Below are 20,710 nucleotides of genomic sequence, written 5' to 3'. Positions count from 1 at the left end.
CCTCCAAACTTGCTGGTATTTGTATTCCTTTATAGCTGGTAGTATTCTGCATTGCTGTATAAGGTATTGCTGAGATTTGTAATCCTTTATAGCTTGTAGTATTCTGCATTGCCTTATATATAGACCCTGGAGACATCAGGCCACCACCTAGAAGCAGCACAAGAGTAAGTAGCTTCATATTATTCTGTGTTGCTGTATAATGTATTGCTGGGATTTGTATTCCCCCTGTAGCTGGTGGTATTCTGTATTGCCGGGATTTGTATTCCCCCTGTAGCTGGTGGTATTCTGTATTGCCGGGATTTGTATTCCCCTATAGCTGGTGGTATTCTGCATTGCCGTATAATGTAGGGCTGGTAATGATTAAAATTTTCGTGTTCGATTAATCGTAATTTTTTTTAATCGATTCATTTTGATTAATTATAACGCACATGCCGATCCAACTACATTGGCCTATACACATACAGCACTGCAATGAAGTAATAAAATGAACTAGGATCACACTAATCCAGCACATTATTAATCTCACGTGCCCCACTCAATATGGCCGCCGCTTGAGTGGGGCAACTCAGAATAACGTGCTGGATTAGTGTGATCCTAGTTCATTTTATTACTTCATTGCTGTGCTGTATGTGTATAGGCCAATGCCTTGGCTGGCGCTCGTGCAGAAAGTTTCAAAACATTTTTTCGAATTTTAATCGATCAAAAAGATTAATCGAGAAATTAATCGTTAATTTGCACAGCCCTAGTATAATGTTTTGCTGGGATTTGTATTTCCCCCTATAGGTGGTGGTATTCTGCATTGCCGTATAATGTATTGAAAAATGTGAAATCTGCGCTTATGGAAGGGTTAAGTGTTAAAGCTGCTGCGCTATAGTTTTTAACGACAATGAAATGATGAGTGTGCAGCGCTGTAGGTGTTTTATGTGTTACACATCTATTACCGTGCTAAAATCCCTACAATGGGTAAAGTGTAATCCCTTTTTCAGGGATATATAAATATGAAAAAATTGTGTTTAAACAAATAAAAATACAAAACAATATTAGGTGATCCTAGTGTCTTCACATAGCAATATCCTTAATTATTAAAAGGAAACAAGTGCCTCATAAAATCCGCTGTGTAGCTATATAACAGCCAACTTAATCAAATCCTATACAATAGTCAGTGATAATTCATCAAAATAAAAGTTCATCAAAATAAAGTTCAATTGTGATGATAATGTGGAAAATCCAAAGTAGAAAAAAAATGAAGCCCAGACAGAAATATGTCGTATAATGTATTGCTGGGATTTGTATTCCCCCTATAGGTGGTTGTATTCTGCATTGCCGTATAATGTATTGCTGGGATTGGTATTCCCCCTATAGGTGGTTGTATTCTGCATTGCCGTATAATGTATTGCTGGGATTGGTATTCCCCTAAAGCTGGTTGTATTTTGCATTGCTGTATAATGTATTGCTGGGATTTGTATTCCCCCTATAGCTGGTGGTATTCTGCATTGCCATATAATGTATTGCTGGGATTGGTATTCAGCATTGCTGTATAAAGTATTGCTGAGATTAGTAGTCCCTCTACAGCTTGGAGTCAGTGGCAGAGCTACCACGGTCACAGCTCTGGGTGGGCCACTGTCCTAAAATTATTATTTTTAAACATGACACAACCACACACAAAAAAAAGAAAGGTATCTGTAATTGGTATCGGCAAGTACTTGAGGAAAAGTCAAGTATCGGTACTCGTCGTATCGGTGCATCCCTAATTTCCAGGAAAGTTTTTGGGCCCAGAGTTCAGCTTTAACATTTTGGTTTGATTAACAGATTATTTATTTCATGGAAACTAGTTTACATGCTGAAAGAAAATCTTTAATGTCATACTCCAATAAAGGAAAAAAAAAACCTTGCAAACATCTGTTTTTACCAGAACCTGGTATTGCCTTCTGTTAACTTCACACCACATTTTAACTGGTCCCTGTGTAACAACTGAAGACTGACTGAATCACCGGTCTTCATTTTCATTGCTTCACTTAAAAAGGGACGCCGACCTCAAATTGTCCTTGCATCAAGCACCATAGTATACAGATTCATACATCTTCATTGACTATGTCACTTTTATAAGCATTCATGAAGATGGCGTTTGCACCGTTTGCTTCTTTGCACCAATGTAACTCAGGGGACCTGACCATACTTACATGAGTGTCACAGCTCACCCCGACGCTTGGTCACGCCTTCCAACTTACTGCACTGTGCAGGGATTATCACACCTCAGTAGAAGAACAAAAAAGGATCATCATGGGGGAAAATAAGGGAATTTTGGAAATATACATGTTAATGAACTTTGAAATGTAACTTAAGTGCATCCTCACAGCTGAGAAAATGAACAAAGAATTCAGGAGCAAGTCAGTCCCATCTAGGAGACAGCAGGCATTTTGTAAAGGAGCCAGAGATGCGCAAAAAAACAAAACAGAAAAAAAAAAAAAGGCTCAAAAAAAAGTTAGGCACCGGCTGTAATTTTTTTGGCGCACTTCCTACCTGGTCCTAGGATTTTCCAGCTGCTTCAAAAAGGAAGTAGTAAAAGTCTTGCATCAAAAATATTGATCCCTTAAATATCTACATTAGGCAAATATAAACGAGGAAAAGAAATAAAAATAATGAGGTCAAAGTCCCTTTAAGCATTCTATCATGACACACGTTCACAAACTGTCTGTCTACCACCTAGGCGGGGGGCCGGCCTACTTGCGTACGCACAAGCAGGTGACAAAAGCACTTTCAGAATTTCCGGCGCTTTCCTAACTATTCAAACCCGATGGATCGTTTCCCCAGGGGCTCTTGTTTTTGTGCGGGTGACACTTGTGCACTACGGAGTTAAATTTGGTGGAGAACCGTTTACCGCACTCGTTGCACTGGTGAGGCTTTACCCCGTGCACGACGGCGTAATGTCTCGTGACGCTGGACTTGTACTTAAAAAGCTGATCGCAGGCGACGCAACGGTAAGGTTTCTCTTCGGTCAGGTTGGGCACCTGGATTGATGACTGTCCTACATCGCTGTCGTCGTCGTCGGTTATTATGGAGGGCTGGTTGTACGGTCGGTTGTTGGTGCCGCATATGAACCTCTGGCTGATGCTCCAGATGTTCTGGTCGTAGCGATAGATTTCAGGGTGGAGTTTATCCAGCAAGGTGGTTTCGGTGCTGAGGGGTCTTACTGTACCGTCTTCCTGTATCTCCTCTGTCATCTCGAATCGCATGGCCTCGCGGTACAGAGGACCTGGAAAAGGGCGTTCTCGAATCACATCCATCCTAATGGGTTCAGCTACTAAAATGAGCAAAGAAACAAACAAAAACATATAATATATTATATTGTAAAACACAAGAAAATAGACGGCTCAGGAATTCAGCAGATATTAAGGTCTTTGTGAGTCAGTGTTCCCAGCGTACAACAGAATATGAGGGGAATTTATAAAAACTGGAGCAGACAAAATGTGGAGCAGTTGTGCATGGCAACCAATCAGCTTCTCTCTCTCATTTTCAAATCTTAACAAACTGAAGAGAGAAGCTGATTGGTTGCCATGCACAGCCGCTCCAGTTTTGATAAATTCCCCCTATTTGTTTAGGGCCAAAGTTGGCGTGCCTTTGAACGCTTCTTGCAGGAGAAGGTCAACTTTGCCTGTATTACAACCTGGAAGCAAATTTGAGAGGTCCTGTGACATCTGACAGCAGTTGTCCTGTCAACTGTCTAAACTCTCAGAGGGGAATTTATCAAAACTGAAGAGAGAAGCTGATTGGTTGCCGTGCACAGCTGCTTCAGATTTTGTCTTCTCCAGTGTTGATAAATACCCCTCTCAGTCTCAAAGCCCCTTATAGTGCTTTACAGCACTATACTGACTTGGCTCTCAACTGGTGGGTCGCAACCTCGTGTTCAGCGGGTCACCACATGCCTTCCAATTTTCTAGGTGAGAGGCTCCTCAGCCTCCCCCAGCACAGCCAGTTCTCTCGCCAAGCAGCCATTCAAAATATGCTGACGGGTGCTGAGTGTCAGCTTGAGGTGGGCTGTGGCTATGGCCAGGAGGGAGCTCCATCCATACATACATAGATAGATAGATAGATAGATAGGATTGCTTACAACTCCCTCGCGTGTCTTAGAGAGGTGCCTGGACCGGAGTGACGTCACATTCTGTCTCCCGGCACTACTACAGGGCGTGCAAGGGAGCTGTACAAGCAATGCACATGTGGATGGAGCTCCGTCACTGGACCGCAGGCTGAGAATCCACTGCAGTTCTTGTATGGTGCGGGTGTGCCTGCAGGAGTGGCAGTGCTGGTGGAGGGAGGGAGCGGTGCCGCCTGCTCATGCCCAGTAATAATACTGATTGCCCCCCTATCGGATCTGCCACTGGCCCTGCCAGGGGGCGCGGAGCACATCCCCCCTAGCTTCAGCACTGCCCCCAACCACCCCTGTGCCTCCCCTTCCCCCACACTGAGCCACTATTACCTGGCTTCTCCCCACTTTTTCTATGTCCCGCAGCCTGCTCAGTCCGTGTACTGACGAGATGCCCCGCCTCCTGCAGAGCCCACACTGTACTGAGAGCCGCGCATTCCTTATGATAGCCGCTGCTTGAGTCAGTGAGAGGCAGCCCCGGAGCCTCCGTGCTGCTTCAATGACGGCCCAGCCTGCACGGCTTCAGAGGGGCCCGGGGACCACCAAAATATTCTCACGGACCACTGGTTGGCGACCGCTGATTTAAACCCTTCATGAATGACACTGCATAAATATGATCATTTATGACAAAAAAAAGCCTGCTTATCATTAGTTTTCCTTAAAGTGAATCTTTTCTGAAAGAAACACGGAGGCTGCCATTGCTGACCTCCTTCTGAAGATGTCTGGCTATTACACTGGTTTTAGTACTTTGACTCAAAGACATGGAAGAAATATACAGATGAAGAAAGTCAGAGTAATGTCACATGTCCTCGTCCTCATACTTGGTCCAGGTTAATGAAGCAAAGCAATGAAGCCGGGCAACTAGAATTTTCAGAAGCAGCCATGGCAGCCGCCATGTTTCTCTGAATAAAGATCACCTTTAGGTAAAGTACACTAGAAGTACACAGGATGACTCGTGTTTCCAGTATCTCACATTCAGCAAGAGTGCTGCTATAACCAGCTCCTTGGTACCCCTGCTGACATACCAAGAGAAGACTCCTCTTCACTGTCTTCTGCATCACTTTTATCCTTGTCTTCTGATTCATCTTTGTCCTTTTTACTCTTTTTACTGTCCTCTTTGTGTTTTCCAGCAGTTGAGGCACCAGGGTAGACATCGGATGAGGTATTGGTTGAGGCATCAGCTGTGATATCAGCTGGGACATTAGATGAGGCACACTTTAACTCTCCAGCACGAAGATCTGGCAACTCTAAAACGTAAAAACAGGAATACTCTACTAAAATAGATATCACCTTACCAATAAACCTGTGTTCAGTCTGAAGCGAACATGAAGCACTTAGGGGAGCCTGTATGGACTGCCAAATACCATGTAGAGCCACCCAGGAACCTCAAACACTCAATTATGCAAATCTAGACTTCAGATCCTGGGGTCAAGCTGAAACCCTCCTGCTTCATACCATGACCCATACTCATGACAGGCAGCCTGTGTGACAAATAATGAAGTTCTGTCATGTGCGAGCTCTGCTTTGAAAGGAGCCAATACAAGGTGCCTGCTATTAATGTTATAATAATAATATAATAGTTTTTGTAATCATGTGTTAGTGCTCCGATTTAGCATCCAATTCTTAGACCCATGCACTGTGTTTGTAAAGGGTCAGGAGGGCCCCTTTACAAACACATGGTTACTGTCTCCTAAATGGGCAAAGTGACAGTGTCTCTTTAAACTGGTCCTCAGAGCCATGTGCAATGCAGTAAATGCTTTGGTTGTCATACAGTTTATAAAACATATTTCAGTTTTTTCTTTTCTATATTATACATGTCTGTATTCAATAGGGGTCTTTTATATCTGCATATGCTTACATTTATGCATTACAATTATAACAAAATGTATTATTACCTAGGTCAGTACTTTCTGTAATCTCTATTGTATTGCTGGGCACATCAGTATCCATGAAGACATCTTGGTAATCTTCTTTATGCCCTTTGACATAGTCCCATTCTTCCATAGAGAAATACACAGCAACATCATCACACTTCACAGGTACCTGCAACATAGCAAGAGTGTCAGTGCACAGTAGGGATGCACCGATACGGAGTCTTTACACGCTGCCCGGCTAATCAGGAAGCCAGGTGGTAAGTCATTACACACCGCCTGGCTTCCTGAATGGGACTTCCGGTACTTGGTATCGGCGAGTACCGAAAAAAATTATCGGTACTCGATACCGAAATCCCTGTATCGGTGCATCCCTAGTGCACAGGACCAGGGATGACGCTTGTTGGTCACACATCAACAAACATATGTGCATGCCAACTCCCATCGCAACAACTTGTGCCAAGTTCTAGTCTCCCCTGTCAGGGTGAAGTGGCACAGTGGGTTGTCTCTCCTGGTTCTGACAACCGTGATAGAAGCAGCAGACAGTTCCAGATAGGACACCACACTATGAGGTTGATGTAGAAGCTTTGCCCAGCATATAGCTTGATGAATACCATTCACATGGCATTACAATCGCTAGATGGTGCGGAGGAGCATAGGAATCTGCTATGCTCCTCTAGCGGCTGTAATGCCATACAAATGGCTTTCACCCGGGTATACGCTCGCCAATGCCTTTATACATCAGCCCCTATGTTTCCTGCTCCTGTAAAAATACCTACAAGTGAGAGAGTTGGACAGTAAAGATGTAGTCATACACCTGTCAATTTCTTCAGTTCATCCCGTGGGCTGAACGAAAGAAATTGACGCGATTCCTCCATCAACACAAACAGCGTGTCAATCAAGGAATCGCCGCTGCTTGCATTGTATTCTGACAGGAGCCGCTGGCACCTCTCAGAATACCCGATCAGAGTGGCAGCTCATTGGCTGCTGGCTCTGATTACAAAACCACCATTAAAAACCGTCCGAAATTCAGCCAGTGTATGGGCAGCTTTACAGAAGTAAACCCAACTAAGAGATAAACCGGTATACTTGCCCCTCCAGATTTTGGGTGGATACAGCAGTGTGGAAACGTTTTCTTTACAATGACGTATTTCTGCAAGGCAAGCAAAGTGTGGGATGAAACGACAAGCGCGGCGGAATCTGAAGGCATTATTTAAGGCAATTCAGCTGTTGGAATAGAACAAGTTACGACATGCACTGAGAGCAATGAGCAACAACCACACAACGTCACGCTTCGTCTAAACTACCTAATGTGTTCTTTAAAAAAAAAAAAGAAGACCTTTGCACAGAATCAAAATCATCCCTTGAAGCATAGTTCCTGTTTGCATTACAGAGAATAGGGGGGTCCGCCATTGTTTTGGATCTAGTGTGGAAGCATTAGAACCAGTCAGGCTTCATTGAGTCCTCCCCCAAAACAGAGAACTACAGGCATCACAACACAGGTTTAGTGAGTAAACAGCTCCCAATCCCAAAGAACTTCTTTATAAAACTATCAACTTTATTGCAAAACTGGTCCTTGGCCCCACCCCTTTTACCCATTACCACTGCCTATTGGTTAATAAAGATGACAGGCAGCCTCAGGGCCCATTCACACGTTGTGTGCTGTGACAGCATGAGTTTAAACACCACAACCAATGCGAAAACACGTGCTCTATGTGTAGGGTATTGAGGTGCCATTCATTGTAAACGGCAACTCAACGCACTCTCCCAAGCACATCAGCTCATAACTACATGTATAGCATGTGCTGTGGTGCACTGCGTTTAAAAAAAAAAAAGGCATTATACATTTTTTCATCTGTTGTGGTGCATAATGAATGGACTGTCTTAATGTAACACGAGGTAATGCATGTAAAAATGTGCATGAATGAGCTACGATGGATCACTTTTGGTGTAAATGAGCCCTCAAGGACTAATATTAAGATACAGGCGGTGATGGGCCCATTTATGACATAATAGCACATTAAAACAACACTCACTCTACTTTAAAGCAAAGCATAATGTATTCTTGGCCAGCACATATTATGAATCATCACTGCAGTGTTTGCATCAAAGTCATTTATTACAGCGGCTTGCAAAAGTATTAAAAGTATTTTTTCTATTTTGTTACATTAACAGCTGGAATTAAAATTGACTTTTATTTGGATTGCATATAATGGAGATAAACAAAATGGTCCAAAATAGTGAAGTGATAAATAAATAAAACGGAAAAGTGGTGCGTGCATATGTATTCACCCCCTTTGCTATGAAGCACCTACATAAGATCTGGTGCAACCAATTACCTTCAGAAGTCACAGAATTAGTTAAAGACCACCTGTATGCAATCTAAGTGTCACATGATCGTAGTATATATCCACCTGTGCAATCTAAGTGTCACATGATCGTAGTATATATCCACCTGTATGCAATCTAAGTCTCACATGATCGTAGTATATATCCACCTGTGTGCAATCTAAGTGTCACATGATCGTAGTATGTATCCACCTGTATGCAATCTAAGGTGGCCATACACTTCACAACCCTCGCAAGACGAAACTTTCGTCTTGCGAGGGTTGCAAAGTAATTAAAAAACGTACGATCTGCCCATCTTGGACAGGCAGATCGTACTTGTGATCATTGCAAGCCTGCCCCCTTGAGGTGCGGGCTTCCGATGACTGCCAACAGGCAGTGTGCACGTGCGCACAACGGCCCATATGGCAGTTGTTGAACAAGCAGGCCACTACGATTCTCGGCGGGTTTTCCAACCTGCTTGTTCGACGGAAGACGTGCGACCGTACAGTAGAAACGGTCGCACACCTTCCATAGACTTTGCGATTATCGTACGATAACCTTTAGTGTCACATGATCGTAGTATATATCCACCTGTGTGCAATCTAAGTGTCACATGATCGTAGTATATATCAGGGGCGTCCTGAGGCAGGGCGTCACCTGGAGTGGGTACCGGGTGACACCCCCCAGTGACACCACTGCACATATGCGTGACATCGCGCACATTCTTGATGACGTCACGCGCTGTTACCTGCCAGCGGCCATCAAGGCCCCGAAGTCTGCAACACCACTGAGCGAGGGGCACCATGAAGACCCAAGGAGCTCTCCAAACAGGTCAGAGACAAAGTTGTGGAGAAGTACAGATCAGGGATGGGTTATGGTGGGAAAAAAACCCGCAAAACTGTGAACATCCCACAGAGTAACATTAAATCCATTACCGTATATACTCAAGTATAAGCCGTCCCGAATATAAGCCGAGGTACCTAATTTTAGCAAAAAAAACTGGGAAAAAGTATTGACCCGAATATAAGCCAAGGGTGGGAAATGAGGCAGCTACTGGTAGATAGATACCAATAAAATTACATTAATATTTATTTAAAAGAAAAATAACCTAGCTCTGTAAGTGGAAAAGGGGGTACAGGGCTACATATCATGTACTACGGATCATTCATATTAGCATTATTAGCAGAGGATAATTGTAAATCTATTGTTCAGTGCACTCTATATGTAGTATATAGTACATGTACATATAGAGTGCCTGCAACAATACATTTACAATGATCCTCTGCTAACATGAATGGGTTAAATGATCCATAGTACAGGGCTACATACAGATCATTTAATACATTCATGTTAGTATAATTGTAAATGTATTGTCTGCACTGTATTAGCAGTATATACTCTATATAGAGTATATACTGCTAATACAGTGCAGACAATACATATATAATTGCTTAATGAATCTCTCTCTCTACCCCCCCCCCCCCCCCACTCACTGTGTCCGTGTGCCGGTGATCGATCATCACATCACGGAGAGAGCAGGGACGAGTCAGCGGCGCGCTGGTCCAGTGGGAGGAGCTCCAGGTGGGGTCCTAATTTAGCTGGCTCAGAGGTGCCTGCCCGCTAAATTACAACCCCACCTGGAGCTCCTCTCGCCTGATCAGCGCGCCGCTGACTCATCCCTGCTCCCCTGCTGTACTGGCGCTGCGGGGTTTTTTTTTTCTTCTTACTTACCTCGCCGAGCGTCGCTGCTGCTCCGGTGGGCGGCGCTCCGAGCGGGGTCATCTGGCAGTCTCCGGCCACCTAAATTAGGACCCGGAGACTGCCAGATGACCCCGCTCGGAGCGCCGCACACCGAGCAGCAGTGACGCGACGCTCGGCGAGGTAAGTAAGATGACTCGCTGGCGCTGACTCGAGTATAAGCCGAGGGGGGCACTTTTCACCCAAAAAAATGGGCTGAAAATCTCGGCTTATACTCGAGTATATACGGTATTAAAAAAATGGAAAGAATATGGTACCACAACAAACCTGCCAAGAGAGGGCTGCCTACCAAAACTCCTGGACCAGGTGAGAATGGCATTAATCAGAGAGGCAACAAAGAGACTCAAGATAACCCGGAAGGAGCCTCAAAGCTTCCCAGCAGAGATTGGAGTATCTGTCCATAGAACCACTTAAAGCCGTACACTCCACAGAGCCGCCTTCATGGAAGAGTGGCCAGAAAAAAGCCGCTGCTTACAGAAAAAAAAATAAGCAAACACGTTTGATGTTCGCCAAAGGTCATGTGGGAGACCCCCCCAACCATATGGAAGAAGGTCCTCTGGTCAGATGAGACTAAAAACAGTTTTTTTGGCCTTCAAGGAAAATGCTATGTCTGGCGCAAGCCCAAGAACACCGTCTCCACAGTGAAGCATGGTGGTGGCAGTATTATGCTGTTGGGGATGTTTTTCCTCGGCAAGGACTGGCAAACTGGTCAGTATTGAAGGAATGATGGATGGTGCAACACTCGAGTGGTTTAAGAGAAAACATTTAAATGTCTTGGAATGGCCTAATCAAAGCCCAGACCTCAATCCAATTGAAAATCTGTGGCATGACTTAGAGATTGCTGTACACCAGCGAAACCCATCCAACGTGAAGGAGGCGGAGCAGTTTTGCTTTGAAGAATGGGCAAAAATCCCAGTGGTTAGATGTGCCAAGCCTGTAGAGACGTACCCCAAGAGACTAGCAGATGTAATTGCTGCAATAGGTGGCTCTACAAAGTAGTGATTTGGAGGGGGGGAGGGGGGAGCCTGTTGGCTTCTTCTGGGCTGCTAGACCGGTCCCCGCAGTCTCTTCTCCCCTGGGCTCTGGCAGTCTTAGTCTGTTGATGTCATCACCAGACCTGCATTAGACGTGAGGACATGGCAGGGAGATTCTACCAGACCTAGCAAAGAAGAGTGCTGACCACTGGGCGAGCAGGGATCAGGTAAGTTGGCATTACTCCAGCCCCTGGTAAAACACAAGCACCTAACCCTGGCAGTCCGGGGGTAGGGGGAAGTCTCACTGCAAGGGTAGTTTTTTTGTTTGCCTGGAGATGAGGTTTAACACACTGAAACAAGTATTCCCCTTTTTGTTTCTTACAAGTATTTATATAGCACTGAGAATGTACACAGCACTGTACATATCTGCACATTCACATCAGTCCCTGCCTTCAAGGAGCTTACAATCTAAGGTCTCTATGTCACATGCACGCAGGGCCGATTTGGACAGGAGCCGATTAACCTGCCTCATGCTGATCTATATTATATGTATGTCTCAAAAAATAGATGAAAGGCATTGGGGGGAATTTATCAAAACTGGAGCAGTTGCCCATGGCAACCAATCAGCTTCTCTCATCAGTCTGCTCAGGTAAGATTTGAAAATGAGACAGAGAAGCTGATTGGTTGCCATGCACAGCTGCCCCAGATTTTGATGATTTCCCCCCAATATGTTCCCTTTAACCTCCTTCTGCAGTAATGAATGTGATCCAAAGTGGGGCTCACCTCTCCTGTCAGCAGGTAGATAATTTCTAAAGCATGATTCAGGATCTTCTCGGATATCTGCTCCTTGGTGTGGCCCATTGTCAGTGCTGAGGATGCCAAAGTGTCTAACATGGTAACGACTGAAAGCTGAAAAACAAGAGCATGCGTATAGGTTACAGATCCCTGGAAGGTGAGGTATGAGCGCGCCCCCCCATCCCCCTTCAGGTTAGGATGAGCATAGATAGGGTGATCGCTCATCAGCAGCCCCGACCTCTAGTTTTATTCTCTTTGTACTCATACACTAAAAGGATCACTCCATTTTTATAAGGAAGAGTGTCTGATAATTTAGGAATAGCCGTTTATCTAGCATATTACATGACTCTGAATGATGAAGGATTATGACACCAAGGGCCCATTTACAAGTGGCCGCCATGGTGCGATCTGTAGTGGAATGCACGTTATATACATGATACATTAGCACTCTGCAGTATCATTCATTTTAACTAGCAGCAGCATACACTACGACATTGCAGCTCTGACACATGCGTTGCAGCACACCATAATGCACGACCATGCGTAGTGGTGCACTGTGTCAGAACAAATGCTGCATGTCTGGGGGTTTTCTGGTCTGTACTGATGTGTTAGCGGCCCGTTCATTTTCACAGGCCGACTTAATGCCGCACACATGAAAGTAGAATTAAAGTCCATCTTATTTTTGGCATATATCTACTACTAAGACGCACTAGATATATGCCCCATGAATAAAGTAGGCAAATACCCAATGACTTACCTGTTCCAGCGCCGCTCCCTCCTGGCTGAAGAACTCCCGGCTGGCTGTGAAGCTGGAAGTGTGCGGGCGCATGCGCAGTAGAACGGAGAAAAGAGAATGGAAGCAGCCGGAAGTGCGCATGCCGGGCAGACACCGCGGGACATGAGGACTCTGCGCTAGATCAGAGGCTGGCACCAGCACTGGAGGGACTGTCAGAAACCAATAGAATGAAGATGATCGCAACAAGAGGCATCACATAAGGTAAGAACTTACAGCAGCATTGGGAGGGGGTGGGCACCTTTAATATCACTTTAACACCGCAAGTGGACATAAAGTAATTTTTTTTTATTATTGCTGACAGATAGAAGTATATGACAGAATAGACTGTGGGGGAAATTCATCAAAACTGGAGCAGACAGAATCTTGAGCAGCTGTGCATGGGAACCAATCAGCTTTTATCTTTAGTTTGTTCAGTTAAGATTTGAAAATGAAAGAGAGAAGCTGATTGGTTGCCATCTACAGCTGCTTCAGATTCTGTGTAGGCCTCTTCTGTCATAACTGCTTCTTTCCTGCTGGTCAGCGCACACAAGCAGGTTAGGTCATCCGGGACCAACCAAAGCCATAAGCTCAGAAGACGGCAAGGAGATTATGTAAGCGCCAATGTCAGCGGACAGCGCTGACACCACAGTGCTGGAGATCGCCTGCAAGGTAAGTCTTCCATAGTGTGCCAATATGCTGTGCATGCTACAGTTGTTGTGGAACTACAAGACCCATGATGCATTGCAAGAATCTGATGGCCACAGGCACGGCTCTTAGAGGTATGGAGGGATTTATAGTTTCACCACAGCTGCGATGCCAATGTCCCCTGTAGGTCATCTCCAAAGCCTGGCTGAATGCTCCCACATAGTTTGCATGGTCCCATCCTGGATAATAGGCAGGACACAATATTCGATGGCTGCTCACCCTCAGCAAGGCAAGAGGAGGAGTCAAACTCCCATGTCCAAATACTGCACTCTCCTTTTCCCCCATCCCAATGCTGAGCTCAGAGACGGATCACTCTGCACGGTATTTGTACATGGGGATGCGATGGCTCCTGCGTCGCTGGGGGGCGAGCGGCCAATGGGTTTCCTGCATCATGATCACGGACGGGACAATACAAACCATGTGGCAGCTTTCCAGGTTTCAGGGGCAAGCTAAACAACCTGCGAGTATCTGGCTACATTACAGCGGACCTTTAAGAATAAATAACTATTTGGCTCCTCCCCCTTCATCTCCTTCTGTGTGTACTGCAGCTCAGCACTTCCTCCTTTCTTGCCCAGGCGAGAGTGACGGGTCCCCCTGGGCTGTCCATCTCACACATGCAATGATATGGCTCTGCGCTCTCTCAGGTGCCTGTCAGAGATCCGCAGCATGGCTTCGCACACACAGGGAATTCCTGCACATGTGGAGCAGGTCCCAGATGTTAGAAACCATGTTGCGCATGCAAGGAAACTCCACCCCACATGTACGCAGAGCTCTGCTAGGTGTTTAGGATCTGGCAGAGGTACTTATGGCACACGTGTGCATGCATGGGGCAGCTAGCAGCATGTAGAAGGGGTGGGGCAAGATGAACACATGGGTAGAGTTCCCCTTTAAGTGTATTTTTAATATACTGCTTTACTCATTACCTTCTGAGTGACCAACCCGGAACAAGGATCACCAATGACCGCATGCTTGTTCCTTGTATGTGAACTAGCATTCTTTGGCAGCAATGAGCAACATCCATAGGCAGTCACTGCTTCCCTCTCCTTCTAAAAAATGCTGGCTGCCATGCTTCAGATCTGCCTTCACTTGCCGCATGCTTGTCCCATGGCCATGACCAAAAGCAATGAAGCCAGAGGCAGCCAGGCTACTGGCATTTTTAGGAGTCACTCACTCCAGGTCTCCCATGGCACTGCGTGTGGCCTGTTCTACTATGAGGCAGCCTATGGCTTGTTCCCTTTTCTTGGCCTGCAGCAACCCCCGTCAGCCTCTGTGCTCTGCCCTGCTTGGACTTGTAATGCCACAGCAGCTGCACACCTCCCCGGACAGCCCTGTGCAGCTTCCTGCACGCTGCCCTCCATTGTACATCGCAGAGAATTGATTGGAACCCACACAAATGGAAGCTCTCACCTTCCTTGGAAACGGCCTCGCTGCTGATTGGCTCTGCCGCCGTCACGTGAGCTCAGAGGCAAAGGTCTCCGGTGGTTTGTTGTCTGCGCAGTGACGTCCCCGGCAGCCCAGCAAACCACAGGGCAGAAGCCGTTCTACCAATAGGAAGTTGATATGCATAACCACGCCCTTAATGGGCGTATTAGACCGTCCCTTCTTTGGTGATTTCTGCATAGTCCCGTCCTTTACAGTGTTGAGCGTAGAGCGCTCGCCTTGCCTCTGGTCCAATTATAGGCGCCCCTCCGGGGTTCATATGCATAGCCCTGCCCACTGTCAATGGTCAATGTAGATGCTCTCCGCCCATTATTTTACAGTTACATTTTACTTCCGCCTTCTCGTGATACTAACCAATCGGGTTTGCAGGTCATGCTGCTTATATCCGCCCTTTCTAGCTCTTGGCCAATCAGTGCTCCAGCAGTTGTAGCCGGTTTAGCGGGAGATTTGAAACAGGAGATGTTGGAGAACAGTCAGCATAGAGCACAGCCCGGCCACCTCCCTCATCACTCCCCGCCTGGCCGCCGCAGGTCTTCCCGGGGACTCATGGCCGGCCATGGAAAAGCCAGCAGACAGGTAGAGCCGGGCAGTGGAAGCAACCCTCAGAACCAGCTGCAGTGTCTCATGTCTGTCCCTTGAAATGTCCCTGGTCCTCAGCTACAGAATGACACTCCCCTCCCACCTGCGGATCCCTCTTCTTTGCATCCATCAACAGCTGTCCCTGTTCTGACTTCCCATCCCTCTGCCGTGCCTGTGTCCCCAGATGTCTCTGTACTTTCTCTGGACCCTGATACTTCTGTCCCTGCGTCCCTCCACATCTGTCCCCCTGCGTCCCTCCACATCTGTCCCCCTGCGTCCCTCCACATCTGTCCCCCTGCATCCCTCCACATCTCTGCCCCTGCATCCCTCCACATCTGTCCCTGCATCCCTCCACATCTGTCCCTGCATCCCTCCACATCTGTCCCTGCATCCCTCCACATCTGTCCCTGCATCCCTCCACATCTGTCCCTGCATCCCTCCACATCTGTCCCTGCATCCCTCCACATCTGTCCCTGCATCCCTCCACATCTGTCCCTGCATCCCTCCACATCTGTCCCTGCATCCCTCCACATCTGTCCCTGCATCCCTCCACATCTGTCCCTCTGCCCTTGCATCCCTCCACATCTGTGCCTCTGCCCCTGCATCCCTCCACATCTGTCCTTCCTCTGGACCCTGATCCCTGTGCCCCTGCATCCCTCCACATCTGTTGCTCTGCATCCCTCCACATCTGTTGCTCTGCATCCCTCCACATCTGTCCCTCTGCCCCTGCATCCCTCCACATCTGTCCCTCTGCCCCTGCATCCCTCTGCCCTTGCATCCCTCCACATCTGTGCCTCTGCCCCTGCATCCCTCCACATCTGTTCTTCCTCTGGACCCTGATCCTTCTGCCCCCGCATCCCTCCACATCTGTTCTTCCTCTGGACCCTGATCCTTCTGCCCCCGCATCCCTCCACATCTGTTCTTCCTCTGGACCCTGATCCTTCTGCCCCTGCATCCCTCCACATCTGTTCTTCCTCTGGACCCGGATCCCTCTGCTGTGCCTCTGTCACCAGATGTCTGTGCCCCTGCATCCCTCCACATCTGTGCCCCTGCATCCACCCACATCTGTGCCCCTGCATCCCTCCACATCTGTGCCTCTGCCCTGTATCCCTCCACATTTGGTTTGGATCTGTCTCTGTCTCTCTTCTGGACCTGGATCTCTCTGCTCCTTATCCCTCCACAGCTATCCCTCTTCTGGACCCTGATCCCTCCGCCCCTCATCCCTCCACATCTGTCCCTCTACTGGACCCGGATTCCACTGTCCCTCATCCCTCCACAGCTGTCCCTCTACTGGACCCGGATCCCTCTGCCCCTCATCCCTTTACAGCTGTCTCTCTCTTCTGGACTTGGATTCCTCTACCCCAGATTCCTCTACAGCTGTCCCTCTTCTGGAGCCGGATCCCTCTGCCCCTCATCCCTCCACATCTGTCCCTCTTCTGAATCCGGATCCCTCTGCCCCTCATCCCTACACATCTGTCCCTCTTCTGGACCCGGATCCCTCTGCCCCTCATCCCTTTAAAGCTGTCTCTCTCTCTTCTGGACTTGGATTCCTCTACCCCGGATTCCTCTACAGCTGTCCCTCTTCTGGAGCCGGATCCCTCTGCCCCTCATCCCTCCACAGCTGTCCCTCTTCTGAATCCGGATCCCTCTGCCCCTCATCCCTCCACATCTGTCCCTCTTCTGGACCCGGATCCCTCTGCCCCTCATCCCTTTAAAGCTGTCTCTCTCTCTTCTGGACTTGGATTCCTCTACCCCGGATTCCTCTACAGCTGTCCCTCTTCTGAATCCGGATCCCTCTGCCCCTCATCCCTCCACATCTGTCCCTCTTCTGGACCCAGATCCCTCTGCCCCTCATCCCTCCACAGCTGTCCCTCTTCTGGACCCGGATCCCTCTGCCCCTCATCCCTTTACAGCTGTCCCCCTTCTGGGCATTTTCAGGTGTCCCATGTAGGGAGCACCCACTAAGAGTAGTATTACCAAGGCATGACAGATTTGCTCAAACTGGAAAAGGTTGCTCTCCATTTGGTTTACAAATCCACCCAGCAATGCGATCATGAATGAAGTTTTTTAATGGTGCACCAGACTCACTTTCGGTCTGAATTAAATACAAGTGATGTGTTTTCTTGTAGGCAGAGCTGGAGAAGGTACTGGGGATAACTGTTTCAGGCAGCAGCAGTTTAACATGCGACCCAAACAGCGGACTGGTTGCCTATCCAGCAGGGTAACGGCTATAGACTTTATATTTTTAAAATGGATAAAATATATGTAAATATTCATAAAAAAATCAAATGTAAATATCTTATTAGAGAAATGAAAATGTGTATAGACCTGTAATTTTAGACTTTGTGTATGGAAATGTTGGGGCTCACGAGCTGACCTTCCAGGAGAGGATATTTTAACTCGGAGGAAGCCATGAATGATGTTTTATAAGACCTCCACAGCTGGAGATGTCTCCTTGTCTCTTTCGTATGGAGCTTTTCCTATGTCCTCCAGGGCTCGCCATTGCTTAGGAATCAATCATATACAGCCCAGTTATCACAACTGATGTTTTGAGTTTGAATGATGATTGCAGAGACCACCTAATAAGTTATATGCTGAGAACTACTAAAATAATTGCTTCATTCTCTTTATGTGGATTACCCCAACTGAGTATAATTCTTAATGTGGAAGCAAATTTCACTGCTGGGGGTGAGGTTTCACCATAATCTGGAAGTAAGCGCAGCAGATTATGGCACACCCTTATCTCTTATGTCCACCAATGGTCACGGGTCAAGGCAGCTGTCACTGATATGTCCCCCACAGTCCCCATCTCCACTGCCAATTCTTCCTGGTCCTGCAGTGATCCTCTTCCACCCTTGGGTGGCCAATCGTGATGCAACTCCTGCACAGGGGTTATTATTATTATTATTATACAGGATTTATATGGTGCCAACAGTTTGCGCAGAGATTTACAATATAAGGAAGACATTGCAGTTACAATAGAAATCCGGACAAGATGGTAAGGAGGGCCCTGCCTATGAGAGCTTACAATCTAAAAGGGGAGGGGCGAGTGATACAATATTACAGCCACCACCTTTTGTATCTGGCCCATCCCAGCTTATAAAAGACGCATGGAATGTACACTATACAGTGCAAGAAAAATAAAACAAGGGAGGAAAGAGGAAGACATTTCTATCTCCTAGTTTTTGTATTTTTTATTTTGAGAGTTTAAAGTTGTATTTAACTCTCAACCCCCCAAACCCCTGTTTTTTTTTTTTTCAATTATGAATTCAGATGAAAACATTTACATTGCTCAACAAAGTGTTTCACTTACTGTCATCATGTTTGCCCACAGCTAACTCCAACTCTCTCAGCTCGGCTTTCCTGAACTCTCTGTCCAGTACAAGATCACAATGGACAGAGCAGACATTAGCAGCTGTCCATCTACTAGCTTGGAGAAAGGAAGAGGGAGGACCGGGAGCAGAGAACTGGCTTGTCTTGCTGTGCCTGTGTGTTTTTAAAGACACACAGCTACTGAGCACATACAAGGGTGGTTCCATTGGACCCTACAAGGGAAAGGAGCCTCCCTGAGTCAGGATTGTTAGGACCAGTGTTCAGGGGACCAGCTGATTCTGCAGGACACTTTTACTATTTATGCATACTGCATCTGCTTCTGTTTATATCTTAAATTTACATATTTTGTTAAATATACCACAGATAGAAAGAAAACATCTTTAGAAACTTTCTCTGCTGTTTCTATGCTCCTTTTAAGACAGTGTACGTTCAGAAAAGAGAGGCATAGAAACAGCCAGGATTCAATATTCTTTGTTTTTTGTTTTTTTATTCTGATGAAAGTTTAGGAACCTGCAAACACCTTAAGGGAGTTGGGCATATGCCATGTTCAGCATAACAGGACTTCAGATGATAAAGAAAATATACTCCCCTGATCCTCAGTCCCTCTTGGCTGCTAGACTGATCCCTGCAGCCTCTCCTCCCCTGGGCTCCTGCGGACTAAGGACCCGTGATGTCATCATCACATTTAATGCAGCTGCATTAGACGAGAGGATGCCGACGGGCATTCCACTGCCAGAGCAAAGGGAGAGAGGGGTCACCACTGCAGGACTGAGGATCAGATGAGTATATTTTCTTTATTTTAGCCCCTAGACCACAATGAGCAGTTAACCCTTGCAGTGCATGGGTAGCCCCACTACAAGGTTTGATTTTTAGATTTCCTGGAGTGCGTCTTTAAATTTGGCTTAAACCAAGTGTTGGCAGGAGTGGCTCTGGGAAGGCTGTGTAGCTTAAGAGTGGCTGAGCCCAACTATTGACAGTTAAAGGTTCACACACAGTGTATGTATGTATGTATGTACCGTATATGCCGGCGTATAAGACCGGTTTTTAGACCCGAAAATCGGGGGTCGTCTTATACGCCGGGTATACTGTATGTAGCTTCGGCTACATACAGTATACCGCGCTGAGTCAATCACGGCTGGCTTTGTATTAATTAATACAAAGCATGTATTAATGAATGCAAAGCCTGCTGTGATTGGCTCAGCGCGGTATACTGTATATAGCTGAAGGACGGAACCCGGAAAATGGAGGACGCTGCGGGGATCGTGGACAAGGTAAGAGACTGTAATCCCGAGTGTGGCTCGGGGTTACCACTTATGGTACTGAAAATTAACCCCGAGCCACACTCGGGAATACCGCCATGGAGGTTAGTGGGTGCATTTAAACATTATTTTGGCCTATACTCATCTTATACGACGAGTATAGCCCAAAATCTATATTTGAACACAAAAAGTAGGGGGTCGTCTTCTGCGCCGAGTCGTCTTATACGCCGGCAAATACGGTGTATGTATGTATGAGAGATATAGATATATTTTAACTTCAAATTATCGTTTGGGACCTTCAGAATTTTAATGAAATATTTCTTCCCTTTCTAGATGTGTCATTGTTCTTCTATGTCCAAGAAAAAACAAACAAGCTCATATATTCAACGCGTGCAGGTAACCACCAACTCATCCTTATTGTGTGTTTGGTGGCCGGAGATTGATGATCTGATCTTCTGGAGGTCACGGTTTCTGGTGCTTGAGGTCTGTGTGTGTAGTCGACAAGTAATCGGTACAGATTCTAATTAGACTTTTTTGTTGTTTTTTTTCTTTCTAGCAAGCAACTGAGTGCTTTATCCTTCTCACCGGATGGGAAGTATATAGTCAGTGGAGAGGTAGGTTGAACTGTGAAGGTAGTGCTGGGCTTTCTCTCGTCTCTTGCGATGGCCTGACAATTTCTAGAAAGTCATATTTTTGTATTGCTTTGTTTGAATGCATTAAAAAAAAAAAACACTTTAAAGTGGAATTAAACC

General features: G+C 46.5%; 2 protein-coding genes across 2 annotated transcripts in view; one reads left to right on the top strand and one right to left on the bottom strand.

Annotated features, from left to right (window-relative positions):
* Positions 1 to 2,777: 2,777 nt before the first annotated feature.
* Positions 2,778 to 14,781, bottom strand: LOC108794508 (oocyte zinc finger protein XlCOF7.1-like). Its single transcript, XM_018565554.1, has 6 exons — positions 14,755 to 14,781; positions 11,856 to 11,981; positions 7,106 to 7,165; positions 6,037 to 6,184; positions 5,167 to 5,388; positions 2,778 to 3,301 (listed from the first exon to the last, which is right to left on the bottom strand). Exons 2-6 carry the CDS (start codon positions 11,964 to 11,966, stop codon positions 2,778 to 2,780), a joined length of 1,065 nt encoding a protein of 354 aa, XP_018421056.1. The 5' UTR covers positions 11,967 to 11,981; positions 14,755 to 14,781.
* Positions 14,782 to 15,159: 378 nt separating this feature from the next.
* Positions 15,160 to 20,710, top strand: part of LOC108794507 (WD repeat-containing protein 62-like) — a 37,179-nt gene continuing 31,628 nt past the window's right edge. Inside the window, exons 1-4 of the mRNA XM_018565553.1 lie at positions 15,160 to 15,363; positions 17,496 to 17,587; positions 20,292 to 20,354; positions 20,515 to 20,572. Coding sequence (XP_018421055.1) covers positions 15,160 to 15,363; positions 17,496 to 17,587; positions 20,292 to 20,354; positions 20,515 to 20,572 — 417 coding nt within the window. The remainder of the gene's footprint in view (positions 15,364 to 17,495; positions 17,588 to 20,291; positions 20,355 to 20,514; positions 20,573 to 20,710) is intronic.

This window comes from Nanorana parkeri, unplaced genomic scaffold, assembly GCF_000935625.1.
Source record: "Nanorana parkeri isolate BGI_ZX_2015 unplaced genomic scaffold, ASM93562v1 scaffold857, whole genome shotgun sequence".
NCBI classification, from domain to species: domain Eukaryota; kingdom Metazoa; phylum Chordata; class Amphibia; order Anura; family Dicroglossidae; genus Nanorana; species Nanorana parkeri.
This window is presented reverse-complemented; position numbering and strand designations above follow the sequence as displayed.